Raw genomic sequence first — 27,273 nt, forward strand, 5'->3', positions numbered from 1 at the left:
AAAATAAAGTGCCTGATTTTCAGGGCTACTGAGGAGCCACAGTTCCAGCTGAAGATGGTGTGAACATCACGTCTGTGAACACCTTTAAAATCATACCCAAGCTGTACAATTTACTGAATTGGATCAAAATTATAGTTACAAGAATTCACAAAGGGGTACTCTTATGGTGCCTGGACTGTTCTCTCCAGGGTCCCCAAACCTGAAATACTCATTAGAGATGATCTTATAACGAGACATCTGACTATAAAATGTGTGTTTTTTCTGCTATTATCAGACTCAGCTATACATCACTTACAGAATGCTGGAGAACTTAGGTTCCATTTGATCAGCTCTGGATGAGAATCTATTGAGTCTATGATCTCCTCTCTGGCCCAGATTTCTGAATTATGCAGGTGCCCTACCACTTCATAAGCAGCTAAAATACAAGTCCCCTGTTTCTTGATGTTTATAGTCTATGGCCCCAATCCTTCAACGACATACCTGCATAACTACATGTGAACAGTCCAACGGAGTCCAAATAGCCATGCTTTGCAGGATAGAGGTCTAAATTAGATCATGAACAGTACACAAAAGTAACAGAGAAGGATAGATTGCTAGAGCAGATTTCTAGTTTATTACTTTCACATTTGTTGTTGGATACTTAGGATTTTATTTTTCTAAAAAAATTATAATCAAATTTACTATTTATATTTATTGTTCTAAAACTATAAATATAAATTGTCATTGAAGGACATTGTGAAAGGAGTGTTAAGGACGCCTTTAAATGGAGTGGCACACAAGACAAAGGAAGCTATTCCAGCCATCAGGACAACATGGAAGATGGGTTGCAGATGAGAGAAAGAAGGCTACAAATAATATATTTACACTAGCGTTTTCCTTAAATTTCCTTCCATCATATTACCACTGCTAATAATGGTGGGAGTGCTAATATAGACTATCTGCCAGTATTCTAACCACTGTATTGTGTATGCTTGCTTAGAGCAGATCTAGGTGACATGATAGTTAAAAAGCCAGTAACCAGGTGTCCACAGTAGTGATCCCAAGATGGCTAGCCCCAGTGGATCTGCACCAGTGATTGTGCAATGGTGGAAAATTTGAAGGAAAATACTAGTGTAGACTCAACCAAAGGTAATAACTAGTCAGGAGCAGTGGTGAGCTGGAGCCGGTTTGCACCGGTTTGCTAGAACCGATTGTTAAATTTAGAAGCCCTTTTAGAACCGATTGTTCCGCGAGGGACAACCAGTTCTAAAAGGGCTTCTAAATTTAACCGGCCAAAAGTAGCGCCTTAGGGAAAATTTGGTGGCAGCTCCCCGCGCAGCGCCCTGCCCCAGCTCACCTAACCTCCGCTCCGCCTCCTCCCCTGAACACACTGCCCCGCTCTGCTTCTCCACCCCCACCCCCACCCTGGCTTCCCGCGAATCAGCTGTCTGCGTGGGAAGCCGGGGCAGGCTGAGAAGCAGGCGGCGGCTTTGCACTCAGGCCCAGGGAGGCAGAGCGGAGGTGAGCTGGGGCAGGGGGGCTCAAGGAGGGCCACCCACGCCACAGCAGGTGACGGGGGGGTGGCACGCATGGGAACCACTCCCCGCCCCAGATCACCTCCGCCACCCTCGGCCTGAGCGGGAAGCTGCCACCTGCTTCTCAGCCCTCCCAGGCTTCCCGCCAAACAGCTGATTTGTGGGAAGTCGAGGGGGGGGCGGTGCTTTCAGGGGAGGAGGTGGAGCGGAGGTGAGGTGAGCTGGGGCCGGGCGTGGGGTGGGGAGCTGCCGGTGGGTGCTCTGCACCCACCAAATTTTCCCCGTGGGTGCTCCAGCCCCGGAGCACCCGCGGAGTCGGTGCCTAAGGCGCCACTTTTGATGTGATCAGTGGGGCGAGCAGCCGCTTCCCCTGCTCCCCCCAGTTACACTCCCCTGCCCCTAGGAGCCAGAGGGACTTGCCGGATGCTTCCTGGGAGCTGCCCCAGGTAAGCACTGCCGGGACTCCCCGCCTCATCCGCTGGCAGGTCCCTCTGGCTCTTAGGGGTGGGGTGGGCACCCACTACGGTGGCCCATGACACCCTCCTGCCCGGTTCTGGGGGCAGTCAGGGGACAGGGGTGGATGGGGCAGGGGTCCGGGGGGGGGCATCAAGGAACACTGGGGGTTGGATGGGGCAGGAGTCCCGGGGGGCGGGGGTGGGCAACGACCCCCTCATGGGGTGAGGAGGGAACCCGTTGTTAAGATTTTGGCAGCTCATCACTGGTCAGGAGGCTTCACTGAAGTCCAAGGGGTAATGTTTAGAAAGATACAAGAGCAGAGATGAAAGCAGGAGCGTTAATGTAAAGAGCCTCGCTGGTGAGGCTGAGAAATTTGAACCTACTATGAGTGGTGAGAAGAAGTCAATGGAGGAATTCATTTAAGCCAGGTTAAGCTGATCTGATCATTGATCAAGAGAGATGACTTTACTAGTGGCATTTGATATGTACTGGAGGAGAGGCAAGTCAGAGGTAGGGAAGCCAGGGAGAAGGAGCTGCATTAGTCAAGTAGATAACTGACTATGGTAGGGCCAAGCGATAGTGATTTAAGTGCAGGAGAAAGGACAGATTTTAAAGGTGTTTTAAATGAGGAACGGATAGGATATGGCAACAGCGTGGATGTGGCCCATTTTATTTATCGTAGGGAACAAATAATCTGTGTGTATAGTAGACATTCAGGATGTGAATCTGTAGTAACCCAGATCACAACGTGCATCTCAAATTATTTAGTTGCATGTGAAAATTAGCAACAGATATATCCTGTCCTTTCAAGAGTAATAGCTTTTGCGGTACATCACAAAATGGATAGATGCTTCAGGCTAATGGACTTGATAGCTCCTTCCTTTCTCTATTCAGGGCTCCTAGGGAATATTCAGAAGATTTCTATAGCATTTGTGCTTTGTTTCTGTAAAGTGTAACATGCCTAAATTTGAAATACACTAAAAAGCCTGTTAAACAGCTTGTATAATGGAAATATGCATTCGCTTAGTGTTAAGACATCCCAGGTTTGGAAATGCTGTTATATTATAAAATGGGCATTAGGAAAAGAAGATTCCTCACAGTGATGTTGACTATCTATTTAGGATCTATGGTATTTAATGAAACTACACAGAAAGAAATTTACTAATTTGCCCTCATTGAAATCGTTACACCCATCAAAAAGAAGAATGTCATAAAAATGTCTTAAGATTTTCCCTTCTATTTTGATTTGTATTAACAGTTCTTTTAAATACTACAGCCTTTAAGAGCCAAAAGGATTCTATAGTTTATAGCTAGTTTTTAGAAATCATCAAATGCACACCAATTTTGTCATGTTCCCCCACCTTCTGTACTGTTACATTCCATGTGCCAGAAGCCACAAATATAGCCCTCAATTCTGAAAACACTCACCGAAGTGCTTAACTTTAAGCATGTAAGTAGATTACTCATCTGGTTAAAGTTAAGCAGATATGTAAGTTTTTGCAGGATTGGGGCCATAACAGAGAGTTGCTCTATCTTAGCAGTTTCAGTTTGTTTCTCTGCTTGTACATGGAGCAGAGGTGCTGGGAAGGGAAGCAGTGAGGGATTTGGACTGGGAAGGAAGGGTAAGCAATCAAAGAATAGGAGGGGAGTTAAAGAGGAGCAACCAGGAAACAAGAGAGGGTAGAAGCAGTAATGAAGAATGGAAAAAAGATGCAGATGAAGAAAAGGATGGTTAGTTTTTGGTGTTAACCTGAATAGTAAAAGTTACATCCCTACTCCTAATGTGAAGGACCTTGAATTAGGCAATTAAAAAAACCCCACAATATTAAAAAAAATAAAATTTTAAAAATACTATATATCCCCAGATAAAGACATCTTTCTTTTCTCCACAATTTTTCAAATATCTTAATTTTTTAAAATTAATATAGTAAAAAGCATAACGTATTTCATGGACTGTAGTTGTATTGGAGACTGAAGAGTACAGGTGTTTGAGATAACCACACTTATTGGTTACTTTCAGCCTCTTACCTCACAGAGTACCTGAGGTGTGTATACATCTGCTTATGACCATATACCTTGTCATATGTTTTTACTTGCACACAGAGGTGCCATGTATCAGTTGTAAGGCAATCGTTCACATGACCATTTCAGGCTCTCTTAACATCTACAGGTGAGAGAGAATGGGCTAGTTCAGCCCTTACAATGATCATATGTTCCTTGAAATTGGCTGCAAATTATGATAGTTAATAGTAAGTGGAGCAGGTATGGTACCTTCACTTCCAGAAAGAAATCTTGTTTTAGAAGAGTCTTGTGGATTTTTTCTTTTTCTTTGTTTTATATTTTAAATTCTTGGGGTTAGCCACATAGAGTGAAGGCTCAGAGAATGTTATTGCTCATAACAATCACATATCTCCTTTTAAAAATTGCTTCAAAAATGTGGAGTTTCACAGGTGGTGATTTTAAAGATCCTATTTACATAAGACACAATAGATGGGATTTTCAAGTGCACTCAGTGTGCAGAGCACTTTTGAAAATCATACTGACTGTCAACGGGATAAAATATTGACCAGTGATCAACAGCTGCTGCATTTAATATTAAGACATTTATTTTCTGAGCAGAATATGTTGATTCTATGATGCTTATTCTCCTATTACTCCAAACAACCGGTACGAGAGCGAGTAGTTGCATCAACATTTGTCATAGAATAGCTGCACTGTGATTGTTTTAGATCTAAATATACCAAATGGAATCTCTGCCAGTCCATCAAACTGCTGGGAAGTTGAATGATTGTTTTTTCTTTAATGACCTCAGCCAGTGCAATACCAGGTTATTTTTATACAGCATACTTTGAAACAAACTCCTTTTATTGGCAAAATGATTTCTTATTGGAAGAGAAAGCACAGATTGTTTCCTTAAAGTGTTCAGAATTTAGCAGTGTAAATTATGGACATGAAACTAAATTACGTCAGCATCTATCACCTGAAAAGATTATACATACATCAGTCATTTGATGTAATGGATTTAAAGTCCTTACAATAAAACATTAAAACAAGTTATACTTTAGCCAAACACAAGTTTTTATTGGGCCCTATACAGGGGTAACTGGGTGAAATTTAATGGACTGTGATATACAGGAGATCAGACTAGGTGATCTAATGATTCCTTCTGATTTAAACTGTATGTATCTATGAAAACATCACAATCATACTTTGAATGCAGTGTTGTTATGGCCATGTCGGCCCCACAATACTAGAGAGACAAGGTGCGTGAGGTAATATCTTTTATTGGACCAGCTTCTGTTGGTGAGAGAGACCAGCTTTTGAGCTTACACAGACTCTTCTCCAGGTCTGGGAAACATACTCAGGGTATGTCTTCACTAGCAACGTTAAAGCACTGCCACGGCAGCTTTAATGTGACTGTGTAGTTGCAGCTCCAGCGTTGGGAGAGAGCCCTCCCAGCACTGTAAAAAAACCGTCCCCATGAGGGGAGTAGCTCCCAGGGCTGGTGCACTGTCTACACTGCCACTTTACTGCGCTGAAACTTGCAGCGCTCAGGGGTGTGTTTTTTCACACTCCTGAGCAAGAAAGTTGCAGCACTGTAAAATGGCAGTGTAGACAAGGCCTCAGAGCGTCACAGCTAAATACAAGGTGGCACAGATTGTTTAGCATAAGTAGTTAACATATTTCAAGGGAACATTCCTTTGAAGGGACCATTCCCTATGCTAAACAATCTCTGCCACCTTGTATTTAGCTGTGACACTCTGAGTATCTTTTTCAGACCTGAAGAAGAGCTCTGTGTAATCTCGAAAGCTTGTCTCTCTCTCACCGACCGAAGTTGGTCCAATAAAAGATTTTACCTCACCCACGCTGTCTCTCTACAATCATACTTTGGTATTTAGTTAATATGGGAAGCTCATTGAACTATAATGATGTTCACATTGTAATATAAATAAAGTCCACCCTTCTAGTAATCTGTTTGGCTGCCACAGATTCAAATTTCTCATAATAACTGATTTAAACAGACCATTGCAGCTTTAAAGAAACATGTTTTGCTTTATCCTGTTTGTCATAATATGTATTTCCTTCTAATTGCTTGACATTTTTGTTTAAGTGAGCGAATATCCAGCCATTCCCAGATATGGTCCAGCAAGCCCATTTAAAGGACATTTAAGTACTCAGAGTAATGGTAAGTAATATGTATGAGTTGATAAAAGGGTTGTCATGGTTGCCTTGTATGGACTTGTTTATTTTCTGATTTAAAAAAAAAGTTATTTCATTAAAACCTTTGACTTAAACTTTTACTGAGGTTTTAATAATAGTAATATACAAATGTGCTTTACTGAAAGGACATTTGGTCTTTTCACAAGTGGGTTTTATGTGTCCTGGTGCTTTTTCTGGCTAGAATACATAAAATTACAGCTAAAAAGGTAAAAATACCACCTTTAAGTGTTATTTCTTATGAGCTAATGGCTCAGATAGAACGAATAATATGTATTCTAATATGATACTGAGTTTGTTTCCATTCAGGTGATGAAGAAGCTATGGCTCCCATTGAGCAAAGCACTTAAGCATATGTATAATAACTTTAAGATTATGAGTAGTGCCCTTTATTCTGTAGACCACTTAAGCATGTGCTTAAATGCCCTGCTAAAACAGTGCCTATGTTTATAGGAACTTCTTGAACTCTGTCCAATCTAAAATTTTTGTGTCCTAAGGTATCTTAAACATGAATGTTTAAATAAAACATTCTGTTTAAATAAAAATAAATGATTGAAAATGGTTTAGGACTCTGTGGGACAAATCTGATCATGTAAGGTGCTGAGTGTGCTGAACTCCCACTAAAGTCAACATTTCACAGCATCAGGCCCTCACCCACAATATCCTGAGTTTAGGAATCTCTGTTTCCCATGTAACAGTTGGTAATATCTCTAAAACTTCTAACAATGTGGGTAACATTTTCCTGCAGACCTTGGGGACTGGAAGTAAATGGAGAGGAGGGACAACTAACTGAATATTGTTTTTAAATGTATTTATTTATACTGATGAAATGTAAACATATATTCTGTTACTGGTTTGGAATAGAAGTTTTTAAAAGTTTGGGGTTGGATGGATGCGGTGGAAGTAATGGAAAACTAGGACTTTATCAGTTCAGCATTTTAACTATGAAAATGCTACCAAACCAGCCCATTAATGTGGGAGAGACAAAGTGCATGGGATTCATGGGTGGAACACCTGGATTTGAGGCTGTCAGACATACACTATTCAGTTTTAAAGAGAGGGAAGGGAGCATTAGCACACTTTGGTGACCACCAAATTTCAGTTTGGTTTGTTTAGAGATGCAGTATGATCATGTAGAAGATGGAATGAGAGTGCTTAGCCACTGGATCTGGGGCTGTAGTGCAAACCAACACTGCAGGGAAAGGAGAAAAGGTATCAGGGAGAGATGACATCTTAGAATGAAGGAGTGAGTTAAAGCCTCGGTATCCTTTCCCAAAAGTACCATGATTCTGAAGTTGTTAGGAAAGACAAGTGTCCCCTTAGGGCATGTCACCTGTAACGTTGGGAGGCCAAAAGCAAGGGCAGGCCCATGTGCTGGTTCTTGTGGCCTCCATTACGTAACACCGTCTGCCATCTTTGCAGCTCTTGTTTGGAACTGTGTTTGGGTTTGAACTGTAATTAATTAATAACTATTGATCTTTGCACTACTTTTTATAACATTCAAATGTGTTTAATTTTATAGCTTTTTGCATTGACTCCTCCCGGAGACTAAATAACCAGTACCTGATCAGGGATCACATGGCTGTTCATTATAACAAAATCCTTTCAGCCAAAGGTAAAAATGTCCAAACATGAAACTTCTACACCCAGTTTTAGCTCCTTCCTTCACTTTGCATTAGAATAGACCTGTAACAAGAATTGGGTTGTGGAAAGTTTTGTTTTTGCTGGTTCTGTTCCTTACTGATGTCAGTTGGTTGCTTCCGACTAATAATAAATATGAAAAGTCATCCAGTAACTTTGTGTGTGGTTGTTTTTCTCACATTAACATGTTGTTTTCTTATTCATTCGGATGATGATAGAAAGTTACTACTTTGATTTCTCTTCATTTCACTCTGTTTTGTCGCTGATGCTAAGTAATATGCTTAGACCAAAAAAAAGAAAATCTTAATTAGGATAGAGTTGTGGCAGTAAACATAGATTAGTTACATCAGAATAAATGTAGAGCATTTCATCTTTTAAAAACGAACAAAAGAAACCCCCCAAAAGGCCTGATTTTCAAAGGTGCTAAGCACTAAGGGTTCTCATTGCAGTCAGTGGAAGGGAGATGTGAGTGTTTTAGCACTTTGAAAATTTTCCCCAAATGTTGGTAAATTAATATAATCTATTATTAATCTTTGTTATTCATACAGCAATAATAATGTGCATTGTTCTTTACAGAGAAGTAAATTCAACCTTTAGAGTACTGTTTTCACAAAGCAAATGTTAGGAAGTCTGGAACTTCAGAGTAAAGGTTCCACTCACAGCTTAATTCTTCTCTGGCAGAGGAATGAGCACTCATGAGAAGAATCAGGGAGATTGTTTTAGTTTGGGTGAAGATAAGGTTGGGTGAGTAGCTGTGATAAAATTGAGCTTATAATGGAAAGCTAGTCAACCACTGCCTCTTCATAATAGTGCAGTTTTATATTGGCTCCTTATGAACTAAGAATCCAACACTTTATCCTCTTTCTTGCCTCATCCATTTTTGCTTGTTGTGGGATGATGATCAAAGGAAATCAGGCTAGTGATTCTGCTAATCTTCGGTTATTAATAATCACTAAAACTCAGACTCAGAATATGAAGAAGAAGATAATGCCAATAACTATCTTTATTAGGCACAGAGGAAGCACAGCAAGGTGAATCAGAGGCTCCAGTGTGTGCTTTATTTATAATTTTATTTTTCTAAAAATGTGGTGGGAGGAAGAGTACTGACTCTTTGGCTTGTCTGTGCCAATATATTGTCAGTCTACGAGTTGATGTTGTTTAGCTATAGCTTTTGCTTTTCTTTGGATCTCTGCCAAGGCATTCATTTTTGCAGCTGCAGCATGCTTCCGAATACACACTCCTCTCCTGATTCATATTTGACAGAAATATACTATCATCAGTCACATTGCTTTAATATGCATTCATTCTCACCATCCATATGATCACAGTATGTGATATTATGAAAAGTTTCTATCTGCTTCTCATCTGCTACTGTGAGTTCTGGCTCTCACAATAATATATGGCAATAGGATGAAACAGTAGTTGCACCATTCTAACTTCCGTATTAACTGAAATGCATATTTTTGACCAAATGGTTTTTAAGTTTGAATTTCACAAGCAACCTGCTCCAGTTATGATCTGAGGAGTTGCCGTTCTCAGACATTACGCAAGCTGTTCCACAGATTTCCTTAACTTGCACAACCTTTTCATTTTAATCTCTTATTCCAGTTTGGAGAGGTTAACTCCCAAATATCTCTGTCTTGTATTGTATTTGGAAATTTTTTGCACCAAACCTCAATTCAGATTTCATACCAGCCACTACAACCTTCTGAAGCAATACCATTTCCATTTAAATTATATAGAACAGCTAATTCCCTTTTTTGTATAAATTTAGTGCAAAATGAATCATAGAATCATAGAATATAAGGGTTGGAAGGGACCCCAGAAGGTCATCTAGTCCAACCCCCTGCTCAAAGCAGGACCAATTCCCAGTTAAATCATCCCAGCCAGGGCTTTGTCAAGCCTGACCTTAAAAACCTCTAAGGAAGGAGATTCTACCACCTCCCTAGGTAACGCATTCCAGTGTTTCACCACCCTCATAGTGAAAAAGTTTTTCCTAATATCCAATCTAAACCTCCCCCACTGTAACTTGAGACCATTACTCCTCGTTCTGTCATCTGATACCATTGAGAACAGTCTAGAGCCATCCTCTTTGGAACCCCCTTTCAGGTAGTTGAAAACAGCTATCAAATCCCCCCTCATTCTTCTCTTCTGCAGGCTAAACAATCCCAGCTCCCTCAGCCTCTCCTCATAACTCATATGTTCCAGACCCCTAATCATTTTTGTTGCCCTTCGCTGGACTCTCTCCAATTTATCCACATCCTTCTTGAAGTGTGGGGCCCAAAACTGGACACAGTACTCCAGATGAGGCCTCACCAATGTCGAATAGAGGGGAACGATCACGTCCCTCGATCTGCTCGCTATGCCCCTACTTATACATCCCAAAATGCCATTGGCCTTCTTGGCAACAAGGGCACACTGCTGACTCATATCCAGCTTCTCGTCCACTGTCACCCCTAGGTCCTTTTCTGCAGAACTGCTGCCTAGCCATTCGGTCCCTAGTCTGTAGCTGTGCATTGGGTTCTTCCGTCCTAAGTGCAGGACCCTGCACTTATCCTTATTGAACCTCATCAGATTTCTTTTGGCCCAATCCTCCAATTTGTCTAGGTCCCTCTGTATCCTATCCCTCCCCTCCAGCGTATCTACCACTCCTCCCAGTTTAGTATCATCCGCAAATTTGCTGAGAGTGCAATCCACACCATCCTCCAGATCATTTATGAAGATATTGAACAAAACCGGCCCCAGGACCGACCCTTGGGGCACACCACTTGATACCGGCTGCCAACTAGACATGGAGCCATTGATCACTACCCGTTGAGCCCGACAATCTAGCCAGCTTTCTACCCACCTTGTAGTGCATTCATCCAGCCCATACTTCCTTAACTTGCTGACAAGAATACTGTGGGAGACCGTGTCAAAAGCTTTGCTAAAGTCAAGAAACAATACATCCACTGCTTTCCCTTCATCCACAGAACCAGTAATCTCATCATAGAAGGCGATTAGATTAGTCAGGCATGACCTTCCCTTGGTGAATCCATGCTGGCTGTTCCTGATCACTTTCCTCTCATGCAAGTGCTTCAGGATTGATTCTTTGAGGACCTGCTCCATGATTTTTCCAGGGACTGAAGTGAGGCTCACTGGCCTGTAGTTCCCAGGATCCTCCTTCTTCCCTTTTTTAAAGATTGGCACTACATTAGCCTTTTTCCAGTCATCCGGGACTTCCCCGGTTCGCCACGAGTTTTCAAAGATAATGGCCAATGGCTCTGCAATCACAGCCGCCAGTTCCTTCAGCACTCTCGGATGCAACTCGTCCGGCCCCATGGACTTGTGCACGTCCAGCTTTTCTAAAAAGTCCCTAACCACCTCTATCTCCACAGAGGGCTGGCCATCTCTTCCCCATTTTGTGATGCCCAGCATAGCAGTCTGGGAGCTGACCTTGTTAGTGAAAACAGAGGCAAAAAAAGCATTGAGTACATTAGCTTTTTCCACATCCTCTGTCACTAGTTTGCCTCCCTCATTCAGTAAGGGGCCCACACATTCCTTGGCTTTCTTCTTGTTGCCAACATACCTGAAGAAACCCTTCTTGTTACTCTTGACATCTCTGGCTAGCTGCAGCTCCAGGTGCGTTTTGGCCCTCCTGATAACATTCCTACATGCCCTAGCAATATTTTTATACTCTTCCCTGGTCATATGTCCAACCTTCCACTTCTTGTAAGCTTCTTTTTTATGTTTAAGATCCGCTAAGATTTCACCATTAAGCCAAGCTGGTCGCCTGCCATATTTACTATTCTTTCGACTCATCGGGATGGTTTGTCCCTGTAACCTCAACAGGGATTCCTTGAAATACAGCCAGCTCTCCTGGACTCCTTTCCCCTTCAAGTTAGTCCCCCAGGGGATCCTGGCCATCCGTTCCCTGAGGGAGTCGAAGTCTGCTTTCCTGAAGTCCAGGGTCCGTATCGTGCTGCTTACCTTTCTTCCCTGTGTCAGGATCCTGAACTCAACCAACTCATGGTCACTGCCCCCCAGATTCCCATCCACTTTTGCTTCCCCCACTAATTCTACCCGGTTTGTGAGCAGCAGGTCAAGAAAAGCGCCCCCCCTAGTTGGCTCCTCGAGCACTTGCGCCAGGAAATTGTCCCCTACGCTTTCCAAAAACTTCCTGGATTGTCTATGCACCGCTGTATTGCTCTCCCAGCAGATATCAGGAAAATTAAAGTCACCCATGAGAATCAGGGCATGCGATCCAGTAGCTTCCGTGAGCTGCCGGAAGAAAGCCTCATCTACCTCATCCCCCTGGTCCGGTGGTCTATAGCAGACTCCCACCACTACATCACTCTTGTTGCACACACTTCTAAACTTAATCCAGAGACACTCAGGTTTTTCTGCAGTTTCGTACCGGAGCTCTGAGCAGTCATACTGCTCCCTTACATACAGTGCTACTCCCCCACCTTTTCTGCCCTGCCTGTCCTTCCTGAACAGTTTATAACCATCCATGACAGTACTCCAGTCATGTGAGTTATCCCACCAAGTCTCTGTTATTCCAATCACGTCATAGTTCCTTGACATCACCAGGACCTCCAGTTCTCCCTGCTTGTTTCCAAGGCTTTGTGCATTTGTATATAAGCACTTGAGATAACCTGTTGATCGCCCCTCATTCACAGTATGAGGCAGGAGCCCTCCCCTCACAGACATTCCTGCCTGTGCTTCCTCCCGGTATCCCGCTTTCCCACTTACCTCAGGGCTTTGGTCTCCTTCCCCCGGTGAACCTAGTTTAAAGCCCTCCTCACTAGGTTAGCCAGCCTGCTCGCGAAGATGCTCTTCCCTCTCTTCGTTAAGTGGAGCCCGTCTCTGCCTAGCACTCCTTCTTGGAACACCATCCCATGGTCGAAGAATCCAAAGCCTTCTCTCCGACACCACCTACGTAGCCATTCGTTGACTTCCACGATTCGACGCTCCCTACCTAGGCCTTTTCCTTCCACGGGGAGGATGGACGAGAACACCACTTGCGCCTCCAACTCCTTTATCCTTCTTCCTAGAGCCACATAGTCCGCAGTGATCCGCTCAAGGTCATTCTTGGCAGTATCATTGGTGCCCACGTGGAGAAGCAGGAAGGGGTAGCGATCCGAGGGCTTGATGAGTCTCGGCAGTCTCTCCGTCACATCGCGAATCTTAGCCCCCGGCAAGCAGCAGACTTCTCGGTTTTCCCGGTCAGGGCGGCAGATAGATGACTCAGTCCCCCGGAGGAGCGAGTCCCCGACCACCACCACCCGCCTTCTCCTCTTGGGAGTGGTGGTCGTGGAACTCCCAACCTCAGGACAGCGCATCTCATGCCTTCCAACCAGCGGAGTCTCCTTCTGCTTTCTCGCCCCAGACATATCATCTGGTCCGCTCTCCGCAACGATACCTGTGGAGAGAACATGAGTAATGGAAGTAATGAGAAATGGAGTACATTTTGCTTAATTATGGCAAAACTATGCCCAAAGATTGAATATTACTGAAGTTTAGAAACTTATGATGCTGTCCTTATGCAGCGTTTACAGTCAACCTTTCATTAAAGAATCAAGTGAAAAAATTAGGTTGCAAAGCTCTGCCTACCTTTTTAAAAAGTCACATAATAGAATATAATGTGCTGAATCTAGGGCAGTGACCCAAGGGTCATTGGGAATTTATTAAATATTTTGTGTGCATAGTACTAAAAAAAAAGTAGATTTTTGTGTGTGTTTGTTTTAAATTTCACAGCCTACTCCCATGCTTCATGGCATAAACTGGTCCCAATCCTGCAAATAGTAATGCAGCGTTGATGCAGCTGACTACAGGGCCATCCCAATAGCTGAAGAAGCCCTGAGGCCAGCCGCATTGGCCGCTGCTCTGGCAGCCCCGGGCACCTGGTGCCCGGTGCTGCCCTGGAGCAGCGGTCCAGGACCAGCAGCAGTGTCGGCAGGGCCCCAGGCTGCCCCCCCCCAAGCAGCAGCAGGGCCTCGAGCTGACCCCCCTCCAGCAGCAGGGGGCCCTGGGCCACGCCCCCAGCAGCAGCAGTGGGGCCCCATGCTGTCCCACCCTGGGGGGAACAGCAGTCCTCAGGAGTGCCCCCCTCCCTGCAGGTAAGATTTAGTCACAGGTATTTTTAATAAAAGTCATGGACAGATCATGGGGCCATGCTTTTTTGTTTATTGCCCGTGACCTGTCCATGACTTTTACTAAAAATACCCATGACTAAATTGTAGCCTTACTCATACTTAACTTTAAGCACCTGAGTAGTTCTATTGAAATCAATGGGATTACTCACATGCTTAAAGTTAAACACACATATGGTTATAGGATCAGGACCTAGTTAAGCTCAGGAAGAAATTCCTCTCTCTCGGGATATATTATCACAACACTAGATGCATTATATTTTTCTACCTTCTTCCAGCCATTCTCAGAGACAGGGTACTGGATAAATAATTAGCATATTCCAGTGTCATAATTCCTGTGTTGCTCCTCATCCATGCATCACTTAGGGTGACCAGATATCCCAATTTTATAGGGACACTCCCAATATTTGGGGATTTATCTTATATAGGTGCCTATTACCCACCACCGCCATCCCAATTTTTCACACTTGCTATCTGGTCACCCTAGCATCACTGCACATATTTTTAGGGCTTGCTTTAAAGATGGGAATATTCAGGCTTTGTCATCCATTAAAACTCAAGGTCAGAATAAACATGTTTTTATTGAGTATATTACACTGGGGAGCAATATCTTTGGAGATGTAGTTACAGGAAGTAACATACTTTAATTACACTTCCTTTTCCATAGCTGCAAGTGAATAGTACAGTCTGTATTTATAGGGAATGTTCATTAAAATGCATATTTCCTGTAAAATTCAGCATCAAGAATTTTTCTTTGACATTTAATTGAATCCATTAAAACAAACCAGTGGTCTGAATACACCATAAGCGGATACCACAATGAAAAATAGAAACTGTTAGCCTTTAATTAAACAAGTCTTCCTTTAGTGATATTTTGGTAATATATTCTTCTAACCATAGCAAATATTAAGAATAGGGTCTTGCATAACTCACTTTTATTTTTTTTTATTGTTTTCAGCAGCCGTAGACTGTTCAGTGCCAAAAAGCAGGTTAACCAGCATCAAATGTAAGTATTTGCTATGAGATGTTAATTCTTTAAAAAGTTTTATAAAGTTAGAGTGTTATTTGCTGTTAAGGCAATGATTTAATCATGGGTATTTTTAGTAAAAGTCATGGACAGGTCGTGGACAATAAACAAAAATTCATGTCCCGTGACCTGTCCATGACTTATACTATAAATACCCCTGTCTAAATCTTATGAGGGGGGCCACTGGTGGAGGGCGCAGGTTGGGGAGGCACATTGGGCCAGCAGCACCAGCTGCCAGGTGCCGCTGACCGCAGTTGCTCCAGCTGGCCACCCCAGGGTCCACCCGAGCAGCAGCTGCTCTGGTCACCCCAGGGATTCGTGACTTCTGCAACCTCCATGACGGACATGGGGCCCTAGCTATTAATGAGACAACATTCAAATTTGAAGTAGGGGCCTCACAAATACAAGAAAAGTCCCAGTCCCCACCCAGAAGGGCACACAATCTAAATTCCTCACAATATAAGTGAGGCTCATAAACAGAAAAGGGAGGGAATGAGAGAGGAAGCAGAAGGATAACAATAAAAGGTCTCAGTTACTCAATAAGGCATACATATCTTCATGACTCTATAACACGCCTCATTCCCCTTTTTGTGGCAGTCTATAATGAATTTAGCCCTAGTGAAATGCATCTAGCAAGTTATTGCCAACCTTGAAGTTTAAAGTCGTCTTCTTCCCCATGGTGGATGCAGCAGAAGCAGGAGCAGTGCAATATTCTCTCTCCCACCTCCCTTCCAATCTGTTACATCTCTGACCTTATGGCACCACATGTGGGGTGGGAGGGAAAATTTGTCTCCATATGCACTAAGACTCTCTATGAAGACTTTTAACAAGAGTGCCCATTAGTGCCAGTTCCAGAGGTGTTTTGGGGAAGTCAACACCCGCCAGGAACTGGACTGAGACCAATCAACTCGTTTCACAAAAACAATCATACAGCCATCAGGTGGTAACAACATAGGTCACTATCAACCCAGACTGAGCTGCAGTTATTACTATTGTCAGTTATATCTCTATATCAAATACTGTTTGTGATAAGAGAAAGGAGAAAGTTATTGTGACAACAGTGAAAGATGAAATTCAGTGACTTCCAAGACATCAGCTTACTGACTGCTCAGAGAAGTGTATCAGTCAAAGAGGCTAAAACCTCAGCTGCTTGTTAAATTAACAAACATATTTCTCCATTGTATTCTTGTCAAAATACATGCGAATAATTTGTGTAGCTGTTTCCATGCTTGTATTGTAATTAGTAACAAAAGATAAGATGATGATGATAAGTGACTTATTAAAGTAGTCATTTTGGATGGAAGGAGGCCATGGAATGTGTTTTCTACTCAGTACAGAATCTAGACCCTCCTTCTCTGTACTTAGTCCGAGACACAGCCAAATCAGTGTGTTGTGAGGAGACAAGATACATGGTTCACACACCCTTTGGGCAGCAATGCTCGGTTTCCCTGGGGGCTGTTACATGTCCCTGTGGAATGGGTTTTAGGGATGTTAGGCAAGGAGCAAATCAGGGCCAAAAGGTCCATGACAATCTGTGGATTCATCATCTGCTGTCTTCAGAGGGTGCAGCACAGGCTGGAACAGTATCACAAGGGATTATTACAGCCTCTAGACTGCAAGAGCAGCTTCATATCCGCTATCCTGCAGATCACAGCTTGGGATGTAGGATTGTTCCTGGTGCTCCAGCTGTATCAATAGCTTCTCTGTACCAAGCATGGCTACTTCGGCTTGGTGTAGGAGGGAGGATTAAAGTGCTTGGGTGGTTTTGTTTTGTTTTGTTTTTGAAAAAAAAAAGTTCACTTCTGTGACTTCTCTTGCTGCCTCGGTTAGGCCTTTATTTGGATTCCCCCCTGGATAAAGATGATTCTCCAACACCTGCTCAGTGCTCAGGCCTTTCTGAACTTTCTGCCCATTTATTTCAGAGCCTTCTATTTTCACAAACAAAATACTCCTGAGCTTTGAACCTATATGACACGGTTCATGCCATAGTAAATGTTTCTGGTTTATATGAGTTCATGTTGAAAACAGGGACAGAGCCTTAATCTTAACAGATAATTGTAATGGCACTAGTAGGTGTATCCCATATTTCAAATGGAACTTGCCTAGGTACAGTATATTTCCATTTCTGTTCAGTTTACTCAGATCACTCTCAGACTGTGTAACTTTGTCATGGTTACAGAATTGGAATTAATCTCCTACCAGTGTGTGATGGAAACTTTACACCTTTGCTGCAGCTAGTGTATTTGCCCATCTGCTTGGTAAAAACAGTACACTAAATCCTCACTACATTGCTCTTTCACCTTATTTTCAAACTGGACTGGAACTTTTCTTCCCATCCCATATCAAATAGGTGGCTGTGTCATAGCAATCAACAGCACAAGCACTGAGATTGCTAGAAGGGTATTGAAAAAGAAAATATGAAAAAGATCATTTTAAAATAATCTCATATCAATTGTCCTTTCCACGTGAGCCACAGGACATGGAATAGTTAGTTTTTTGCCATATGTTGGAACATATTAATTTACTATTTTTTCCTTTTATATTCCATATCTTACTACTTTTTACTTCTTAACTGTGAAAATATTTTTACTTGTGGTGCCATAATCTGGGATTTACAGACACTTTATTGAGCTTTTGTAAAGTTTCTCAATTACTTTTTCAGATGCTGAATTTTCTCACCGTTCTGCTTTGAAGTCCTCTTCTCCCCTCATTGCTTCTCAATTGAGTGCAAATTTTCAGTACGAAGTGCTGAGATTTATCAGCATGGCTTCTATTAACATTAATGAGAGTTGCAAAGCAGAACACCTGCATGTCATGCTGAAAATTCCCCCCCCCCCCGCAAATTGTGCTTCTTGCTCTGCTAAAATAGCAGGTGAATAGTTCCCTTTGGGCTGTTGCCATGGCTCAGTCATTGGTTCTTAAGCACTAACATGGTAGTGGAGCTGGCACTTCCTCCAAACAAGTGCATATGTCTGCCCTTAAAGTGTATTTAGTTTCCATAGTTCTTTTCCCACTATCCTAGCTGGCAGCAAAGCAGGCAAGCTGCCATGCAACTGAGCCAGCAGCAAGCAAGTTTATTAGATCAATTCTATTGACTTAAAATAGTTGTTAAATGTGAAACTTCTTGAAATATGAGACTTCTGTGTGCAGAATTACCCTAAGCATGTCGATACCAGTGCCTATTAGAAATCTCATTATTGTAGTGTTTGTGCCAGAAAACTTGACAAAAACCCTGCCAGATAAGACAGGTGCTGCTACACATGCCTGGATTCCAATAACAACAACTTTTGCAACCCATATGTTTAGAGGTTTTTCCACAGAATACACTGACAGTGATTGAGAGTGTAGATCTCCTGCTAGGAAAAATATGCATTCTGAGAAATTGCCCGCCAGAAATCCAGCACACATAGTGGATGAATATCAAGTATGAACCTGCAGTTACATTTTTTAGAAGTGATTAAACATACTCATTTTTAGGAGAAAAAAACCTAATAATGATGCAGTCTAACTGATACTTTTCCTTGCCTGGACCTAGGAACTTATCAGGATTTTTATATTTTTAGGCCTGATTTTTTCCAGCATTACCTCCACATGTGAACACGTACATTTTGTGCATTATCACTGATGATCTTTGTGTTGTGAAAAACATAAAATCTCTGTGTAAACTAGGAAAATCAAACTTGTCTATGTTTTGCTGCTGTGCAGGAAGTTTGCACAGTCTTCCCTGCACTGGCCCTTCCACCATTCCCATGAGTCCTGCCTCATTTTCATGCATACTTTCTAAGAATCTATGCAATAAGGGAGCCCTACCTCATTCCAGACACACGTGCATTTTTTAATGACATGGGGTTTTCTTACATACAGAGATAGTGCCAACAGAACAGTGAGAATGGGGGAAGGGGTTAACTTATTTACTACAACTGCCAAGTTGCCAAGTTCTGTCACTCCCTGAGGGCTCATTAGAGCCATTAAGAGCTGTGTATATTTTTTACTATTATTGTACTCAAACATGGCAGAACCATTTTTCTCAAACTTTCCTAAAAAACAATCCTTCAACTGAGGTCAGACTCAGAAAATTTCAGATCGAAAGGTAAAGATTAAAAGTAACTGAAATACGGCCTTTAAACAGAAACACTCAGGCAATCTTAATTATCACTGGTGTTGTTTGCTCCAACTATAATATATGTATCTTTTCCTAAAAGATACACTTGAATTATGCATATAAACTGTGCATGTTTGCACACACATGATAATAGTGCACAGAAATCAGACATATCTTTTTGAAAATATAGTCCCGTGTATTTGTCATCTGAATTTCTTGCTTATAAATATGAAAACCAATTGTGTAAATATATCTCTGTCCCTGCATTTTGAATTAGCAATTTGAAATGCTTCTGCAGTAGATACATATTTTTGTTCTCCATAAAAGGCAGTACCTCTGAGGGTGAAATTTATTTAAAGCAACATAATACATTTTTCATAGATTAAGGCTAGAAAGGACCATTAGAGCATCTAGTCTGACCTACATTACCATAGCCAAGAATTTCACCCAGTCATCCCTGTATTGAGCCCAATAACTTCTTTTTGACTAAGCACATCTTCTAGAAAAGCATCCAGTCTTGATTTGAAGACCTCAAGAGATGGGGACTCCACCTCATACCTTGATATTTTGGCCAAATGGTTAATCACCCTCACTTTTAAAACTGTATGCCTTATTTCTAGTTTGAATTTGACCGTCATTAACTTCTGGCCATTGGCTCCTGTTATGTCTTTCTCCAACTAGATTAAAATCATTTTAGCACCTATTATTTTCTCCTTGTGAGGGTACATATACACAAACAAGTCACTTCTCTGTCTTCTTTTTGACAAGGTAAACAGATCAAGCTCTTTAAGTCTCTCGCTGTAAGACACTTTTTCCAGTCCTTGAATAATTTTTGTGACTCTTCTCTTTTAAACTTTATACATAATGCCCAATAAAGATTGTCACAAACTACATTGAAGAAAACAACATTTTACATATAAAGGTCAGATTTTCAGCTGAGTCTTGGCCTCTTATTTTTTCTCCCACAATTTTGCAATTACTTGTGGGTGCAGTGTATTGTGTGGATATTATACTGCTGGACACTCTGTGGGAGATTAAGATGGAAAGACATGGAAATGGAAATGGTTTTAAAGAGAAAACCTTATTTTAAAAGTGTGAATGAGTGTGTTATGTAGGCATAAATTCAGTCAACACCTCTTTGTTTTCTACCACGCTTTGCATGATCAATGCACTTTCTGTCATATGCAGCACCAAAAAGTCCAAAGCAAGTTTGTATTACTGACTCTGATCCATAAGAAACTGGATTGGTAAATGCAGAGGTGTAAAGTATACACAAGACTGTTACCAGTAAGTCTGTAGTTAACAAATGTCCACTCTGTAAGTCACAGGATGATTCAGGGCCTACATCTTCATTCTTACAAGAAAATCTAACGAATGCTCAAAAACAGCTGATATTAGCCTTTCATCTTAAGGGGTCAATTACTTTACTGGCAAACAGTATTTATAAAAAGATGGAAAGAAAACTGCGTCCTTTTTTTTCAAAACAGGATACAATGCTAAACTTATTTATTATTCTGTAAAACAGTTGCAAATCAGGAATGAATGCAGGAAAGATGACCTGGTTATTTTGGGGTGGGTGTGGGAGGGATGCATTTTGCCCTTTGCAGGAGTGAAAAGCCAAATAACCAAGGGGAGATGTTGCAGTTATGCTTCCCATGTGGGTTGGTGGAGCCAGATGTGGAAAACATGCACGGAGGATCTGTGCCCTTACATTCCACAGAACTGTGCTTTGTGTGGACTCCTTCTGCCACAGAGAGGGTTTTTAAGAAGTGGTGGGGCTATGGTCATTGGAGCTGTGTAGCCCATAGAGCGTGTAGTGGGGTGCACAGCAACTGTAAATATGACTATGCCTAGCAAAAAGACCTAGCAATAAACTAGTTCCAAGTAAGAGCTGAGTATGAACCCCAGGATTTGGTCACATAGAAATATATTGCTCTTACTGAGTGTACCTCTCCTTTTACATTTACTAAATCAGGTATTCATTTTCCTGATTGTATTTATTAAAGTGAAATTGATCACTGCATTATTGTATATGAAGTACTACAAAATGCTGGTGATACACTGGCCAGGGAGCACTTAGTGCAAATTTTGAGGTGAGAGGGCGAGTCAAGTCCCTCAGCATAAATTAGAGCAATTTGAAATTGTCCTAATCTATACCAGTAGCCAACAGCCCCGTGTGGACATTCCAGCAGCTGAGGATCTGGTGGACAAGGGGATGACACACCCTCTTTTCTCTGGGGATACATGAACATCTGGAAGAGTGGGTGGTGTTCGGAGTCAGTATGGCAATTCTGTTTAATTTTAGGATCCTTCAACGGCAAGTAAGGAAGCTAGTTTCAGGGCAGCACTGGGATTTCTGAGGAGCACAAAATAGCCACATTACACTGGATAATTGGGGCTAAATTTTGTTGGACTACACTAATACAACTAAAAGAAAAGGAGTACTTGTGGCACCTTAGAGACTAACAAATTTATTTGAGCATAAGCTTTCATGAGCTTCAGCTCACTTTGTCAGATGCATACTGTGGAAAATACAGTGGGGAGATTTATATACACAGAGAACATGAAACAATGGGTGTTCTCTAGGTATATAAATCTCCCCACTGTATTTTCCACTGAATGCATCCGATGAAGTGAGCTGTAGCTCACGAAAGCTTATGCTCAAATAAATTTGTTAGTCTCTAAGGGTGCCACAAGTCCTCCTTTTCTTTTTGCGGATACAGAGTAACAATGCTGGTACTCTGAAACTAATACAGCTGTGATTCTTAGTCTGTTTACCCTCAGTTGTGCAGGTGTTTAACTTCTAACTTTTACTTGTAGCCAGATTCTGCCATCTGCATTCATGCTAAGTAGTACCTTGCTTCTTGAGTAGTCCCTTTGATTTAAATGAGTCTACTCTGAGTAACGTTCCACTCAACATGAGTAAGGCTGGAAGAATCTGTTCCTAAACAAATATCATGTGTCACCTTTACTCTTGTTGAGTACTCTCTTATTCCGCAAGTAGTGCCATTGATTGAATGGGCTGTTCTCAGAGTAAGATGCTACTTAACATTGAGGAAGGGTGGCAGAATCGTGTCCTAAAATTATGAAAACCATAACCTCATATTGTCTGTCCTTTTAATAAACAGTGAATGCTCCAAGTGTGAAATCATGGCTCATTTAAAATGATAGTGAGGCCAGGATTTCACCCTCGATGGCTAAGTTGTGGTGTGATTGGGACTTTCATTAACTAAGACTGAGCTATGCAAAGGAGAAGGGTGTTACGAAAGACAGCACTTGTTTACAGAACTAGCTTCACCCTATGATGTGCTGAATATTACAAATCATGGCCACTTCCAGCACATCCAAACTGAGGATGGCAGCTCCACTTTGAAAGATACATGATGTGACTTCTTTGCATGCTCTTGGTCTGGAGGAATTCATATGGGAAAATAATGCCCAGAATTGAGTTGGCAAATAAATAGTTGGTTCACATGGGGAAGTACAGCATTAGTCAGTGTTAAATTATGCTCTGGGACATGCACTACCCTTGGCTAAGCTCAATAAAATAATTTTTTATTTGTTCAACTAATGTTTCAATGTCTAAAATAGTTTATTTACATTAAAAAACAAATCAATTCAGGAATTAATATTGCAAATTGTATCTAGTTGTGATATATGGTGACTGTAGAGATCTGAAATTCAGAGCGAAGGACAACCACTCATATTAAGCAAACTCGTACTGTGGTTATAAGCACTGGACTGCCAAACTCCTTAGAAGTGTGACATGTCTGATAGATTTTTGAATGACTTCAAAGTTTTATCATCTTCATTTCAGTCAGCCAAGCAATGTTTTGTAGCTCCAGGCAGGTTTCTAGAAATATTGCTGAAGTGCTGGGTTTATGGAAATAGAGTCAAGCCTGTAAAGGGAGCAACCACTGCAGAAAAATCAAATTATAATGAAGGGAAATTTGTTTGGTATCCTCTGAACTTTGTGTAATAGGCATTTGCCTAGTCAGTAGTGTAGTTTCTAAATTGGATTAGTAAGAATTTCATAGCTCAATATCCTTTTAAAAAGTTGTGTGTGTGTGTGGCGGGGCAGGAATAGTATACAATACAGCCTTTAAAAACGCTTGCAGCCATACATACACCACTTTTTATTGCCTGCAGAATTAACAGAACGGACTGCGTAGAATATAATATAATAATATGCTTATAATATAATGCATTATCTCATTACTAAGCCTGACAATGATTGAAATGATCATTATGATTTAACTGGGAATTGGTTCTGCTTCGAGCAGGGGGTTGGACTAGATGACCTTCTGGGGTCCCTTCCAACCCTTATATTCTATGATTCTATGATTCTATGATTGTGAGCAGAGTCACTGATGAGACTCATTGATCTCTAGATTCCATTAAGCTTTGGAGATCTTGCAATTTAAAACTGCAGGATGCATTTTATACTCGGATATTACTCGCTGTTTTTTTAAAGAGTGGATGAAATGATTTTTTTTTTTTACTTGTAAACAAGCAGATTTAGACATTTGACATGTTGACATTTTGGATCAATTTTGATCTTTAGTTTGGGGATTCTCTGTACAGTTAAGGCTATTTATAGTTCATCTAACAGACATTCGTACTAAATCTGTTAAAAGATGCATCTCCTTTTGTTTGAATTATTCTGCTGGTAGTGATGGGCATTTAGTCCATGGCACAGCAACAAGGACACAGAGACAAATTCATCCCTGGTATAATCCCATTGAAATTAGTTGAGGTTACATCAGGGTCTAATTTGGCCTGTACTATTTCTAGGGCAGAAGGAAGTGAGGAAGCTTATCTTAGTTTGTCCAATTAACTGATAAAGTTTCTCCCCCATAGTACTACGCTTCCTTCCAAATGCCTATCTGTCTCTTGCTGTAATTAACATAGTCATAGCTGCACCATCGGCTCATGTCTTGGGGTCTGATCCTGTGTGGTGGTGGTGAGCGTCTTCAGCTCCAGTTAGTTGCAATGGGAGTTATGAGTGCTCGGTGCCTTATGGGAGCAAGCCCCTTACACAGATTCGCTTGTTGTCTGAGTAAACCCATACTTCAAAGAATGGAGCTTCCAGACCTGATTCTCACTGTGCTTGGTGCAGGACCCAAGAGGTTGGGGGGAAGGTGGATCTATGTTACTTTTTGTCTCCCTTAGTCTGGGGCCATTGGGAGGTTGCCTCAGGGCTCCCCCGACTTGCATTCAGCAGCCTACTGCCCTCTAGATTCCTTCTACACAGGGGGTATTCCTTGGTGGGAAGTCCCTTTGCAGTCCCTTTGCACTGGCATTTTACAAGTACCTGTATCTTCTGTAGGGCCTCTTTATTGACATTTGGAAATGAGTGTGCTGGTGTTTTTGGTTCAGGCTGCCTCCACTGAGGCATGCAGCTTTGTAAATCACATTAACTTTCAGAGTTTATGACACTCCACTATGCAGCTAGAATACACATGAAAAGCTTTGTAACATTAAGAGCAAAGGGCCATATTGCAGCAGGCCATGGCTCCTTCCCTTCCTTCCCCCAAATCTTGATGGCATAGACGCTTTGCCAATCTTCTGCTCTCGAGAAGCATTTGGGCCAAGGTTCAGTAGCTTATCTGATTCTTCCCTCCTGATCCAGCAATGGCCCATCCACACAGACCCTACCTAGACTATTCATGCTCCTGACATGTAATTTGCTGCTCTTGCAGTATTATCTGTATGCCCATTTTGGGGACCTTTCTACTTTTTTCCAGAGTTTGACCCCAAATTTTTTGAGTCCCGCAATTCCCTTTGTACATATAAATCTAGCAAGATTTAACATTTACAAATGATGTTGTTTTTCACCAAAAATTTCAATACTGTTGAAATACTGTTGTTCAGCAGGATCAGAATTGGAAGGGTTCTTAGTGCTGTATGGATGGGAACAGTGCTATGGATTTTTGAGTAGAATCTCATGTCGCTGAACTTGGTCTTCAAATTCCACTGTATTTTTTGTAGTTTTAGAACTCAAAATTTCTAACCCTAAAGAAAGCAACATAAGTTTTAATATTCTGTTTTGACAATAGGAGTTATTTTTCATGATTACAGTATGTTCAAACTGGAACACATGACAACATTTTACTTTTCTGACTGAATGAAAGCCCACACAAGGTAATGCATTTAGAGAGAAGGACTCAGTAACATTCCTTTAAAATCTCACTAATTTTATTTGGTTCTTTCTTTCCTAAGTTGCAGACCAGCAACGGAGAGAGAAACTCAAGAAGGAAATTGCCAGGTGTGAGAAGGAGATGAGCGCAGCAAAAAATGCCTCACGGACCAGCTCCAGAGGAAGCAGGAGGCTACTGTCATCCACTTTTGTAAAGGTAGATATTTTAACTTTGTTTCAAATTGTAGATATTTCCCTTTGTACATACAAATTACCAAGATTTAACAGTTAGATATTATGGGCCAAGACTTCAAGTCCTTATTCTGTTTTTATTCACGCCATGCTCACCCCTTGGTCAGGAGTCCAAAGAAGTTCAGACTGAATAAAAACTGAGTAAAGACCTCAGGATTTGACCCTTTATATTTAAACGTTAGTGTAAATAAGCAGAGTCCCCATGCTGCTCTCAACACACGTTCAACCCAAACCTCCCCTGTTATTACTACTTGGGTTTTTCCTCTGTTTCTAAGAAAATGAAGATAAGCCTTAGCCCCAAGCTTTCTCTTGAGCTATCATTTTCTTGCATTTTCCTAATAGGCCTTCTGCCTCACCCCTAATGCCTTCTTTCTCAGGGTAAACCTTGAAGGCAGAGGTTGAAGAGTTGAAATTCACACACACGCCGAGGCCAGAGGGCTATTGTACAGCACCCTCCCTAGCTGCCATTCCAGTCTGTGGGATGGAATAACAACCCTAGCCTCTCTTTGTCGGTTGTACAGAGCATAGGGTTGCCAATTTTCTGATTACAGAAAACCAAACACCCTTGCCCCACCCTTCTCAGAGGCCCCGCCCCCACTCACTCCATCCCCCCACCCTCACTCCCTTGCTCATTTTCACTGGGCTGGGGCAGGGCGTTGAGGTGTGTGGGGGGTTCAGGCTCTGGGCTGGGGTGCAGGCTCTGGGGTAGGGCCAGAATGAGGGGTTCAGGGTGCGGGAGGGGATGCCAGGTTGGGGCAGGAGGTTGAGGTTTGGGAGGCAGTACGGGCTCTGGGTTGGGGGTGCAGGCTCTGGGGTTAGGCCAAAAATTAGGAGTTCAGGGTGCGGGAGGGGGCTCCAGGCTGGGGCAGGAGGATGGGGGGGACTGAGGGCTCTGGCTGTGGGTATGGGCTCTGCAATGGGACCAGGTATGAGGGGTTTAGGGTGCAGGAAGGGGGTCTGGGCTGAAGCTAAGGGGTTCAAAGTGTGGGAGGGGGCTGAGGGCTGGGGAAGGGGGTTAGGGTGTGGAGGAAGTGTAGGGTGTGGGCTCCAGGAGGCAGTTTGGGTGCGGGAGGGGGCTCAGGGCTGGGGCAGGTGGATGGGGGGCGGGGCCGAGAGCTCCAGCTGGGGGTGTGGGCTCTGGGGTGGGGCCAGATGTGAGGGGTTTGGGGTGAAAGAGGGGGCTCTGGGCTGGGACCAAGGGGTTCAGAGTGTGGGAGGGAGATTGAGGTGTGGGAGGGTGTGCAGGCTCCAGGAGGGAGTTTGAGCATGGGAGGGGGCTCAGGGCTGGGGCAGGGGATTGGGGCACGGGAGGGGGTTTGGGGTGCGGGCTCCAGGCGGCACTTACCTCAGGCTGCTCCTGGAAGTGGCCGCCATGTCCTTCTGCCTAGGCACAGGGGCAGCCAGGGGGCTCTATACACTGCGCCCGTCTGCAGGCGCCACCCCTGCAGCTCCCATTAGCTGCGATTCCCATTGGCAGCGTATGGAGCGCCCCTTGCCACCCCTGCACCTAGGAGCTCGCGGGACATGGCAGCCGCTTCTGGGAGTCATGCGGAGCCGGCCATTATGGCCAGCCGGAGTTTTAGTGGCCCCACCAGGGTCCCTTTTTGACCAGACGTTCTGGTTGAAAACCGGACGCCTGGCAACCCTAACAGAGCATTGGGGTCAATGGAGCAGCATAAATGCAGATCCATAGCCCCTCCCCTGATCACCCTTGGGTCTCATCTCACCCCACCCCTGAATTGGCCTGCACCAGGCCTGCATAGACTGGAGCTGAGACCAGTTCTTCAGCA

The 27,273-nt window shown here is 42.7% G+C and overlaps 1 protein-coding gene across 5 annotated transcripts in view; it reads left to right on the top strand.

Annotated features, from left to right (window-relative positions):
- SPATA7 (spermatogenesis associated 7) overlaps window positions 1-27,273 on the top strand; it is a 79,883-nt gene that overhangs the window by 20,753 nt on the left and 31,857 nt on the right. For 3 of the 5 annotated variants that reach the window (XM_048854620.2, XM_048854623.2, XM_048854622.2), the window contains 4 exons: window positions 6,082-6,156; window positions 7,711-7,803; window positions 14,922-14,969; window positions 25,315-25,448. In XM_048854620.2, coding sequence (XP_048710577.2) covers window positions 6,082-6,156; window positions 7,711-7,803; window positions 14,922-14,969; window positions 25,315-25,448 — 350 coding nt within the window. The remainder of the gene's footprint in view (window positions 1-6,081; window positions 6,157-7,710; window positions 7,804-14,921; window positions 14,970-25,314; window positions 25,449-27,273) is intronic. The other 2 variants (XM_048854621.2, XM_075129822.1) reach the window with 2 other exon arrangements.

Source organism: Caretta caretta, chromosome 6 (assembly GCF_965140235.1).
Source record: "Caretta caretta isolate rCarCar2 chromosome 6, rCarCar1.hap1, whole genome shotgun sequence".
In the NCBI taxonomy this organism is placed as follows: domain Eukaryota; kingdom Metazoa; phylum Chordata; order Testudines; family Cheloniidae; genus Caretta; species Caretta caretta.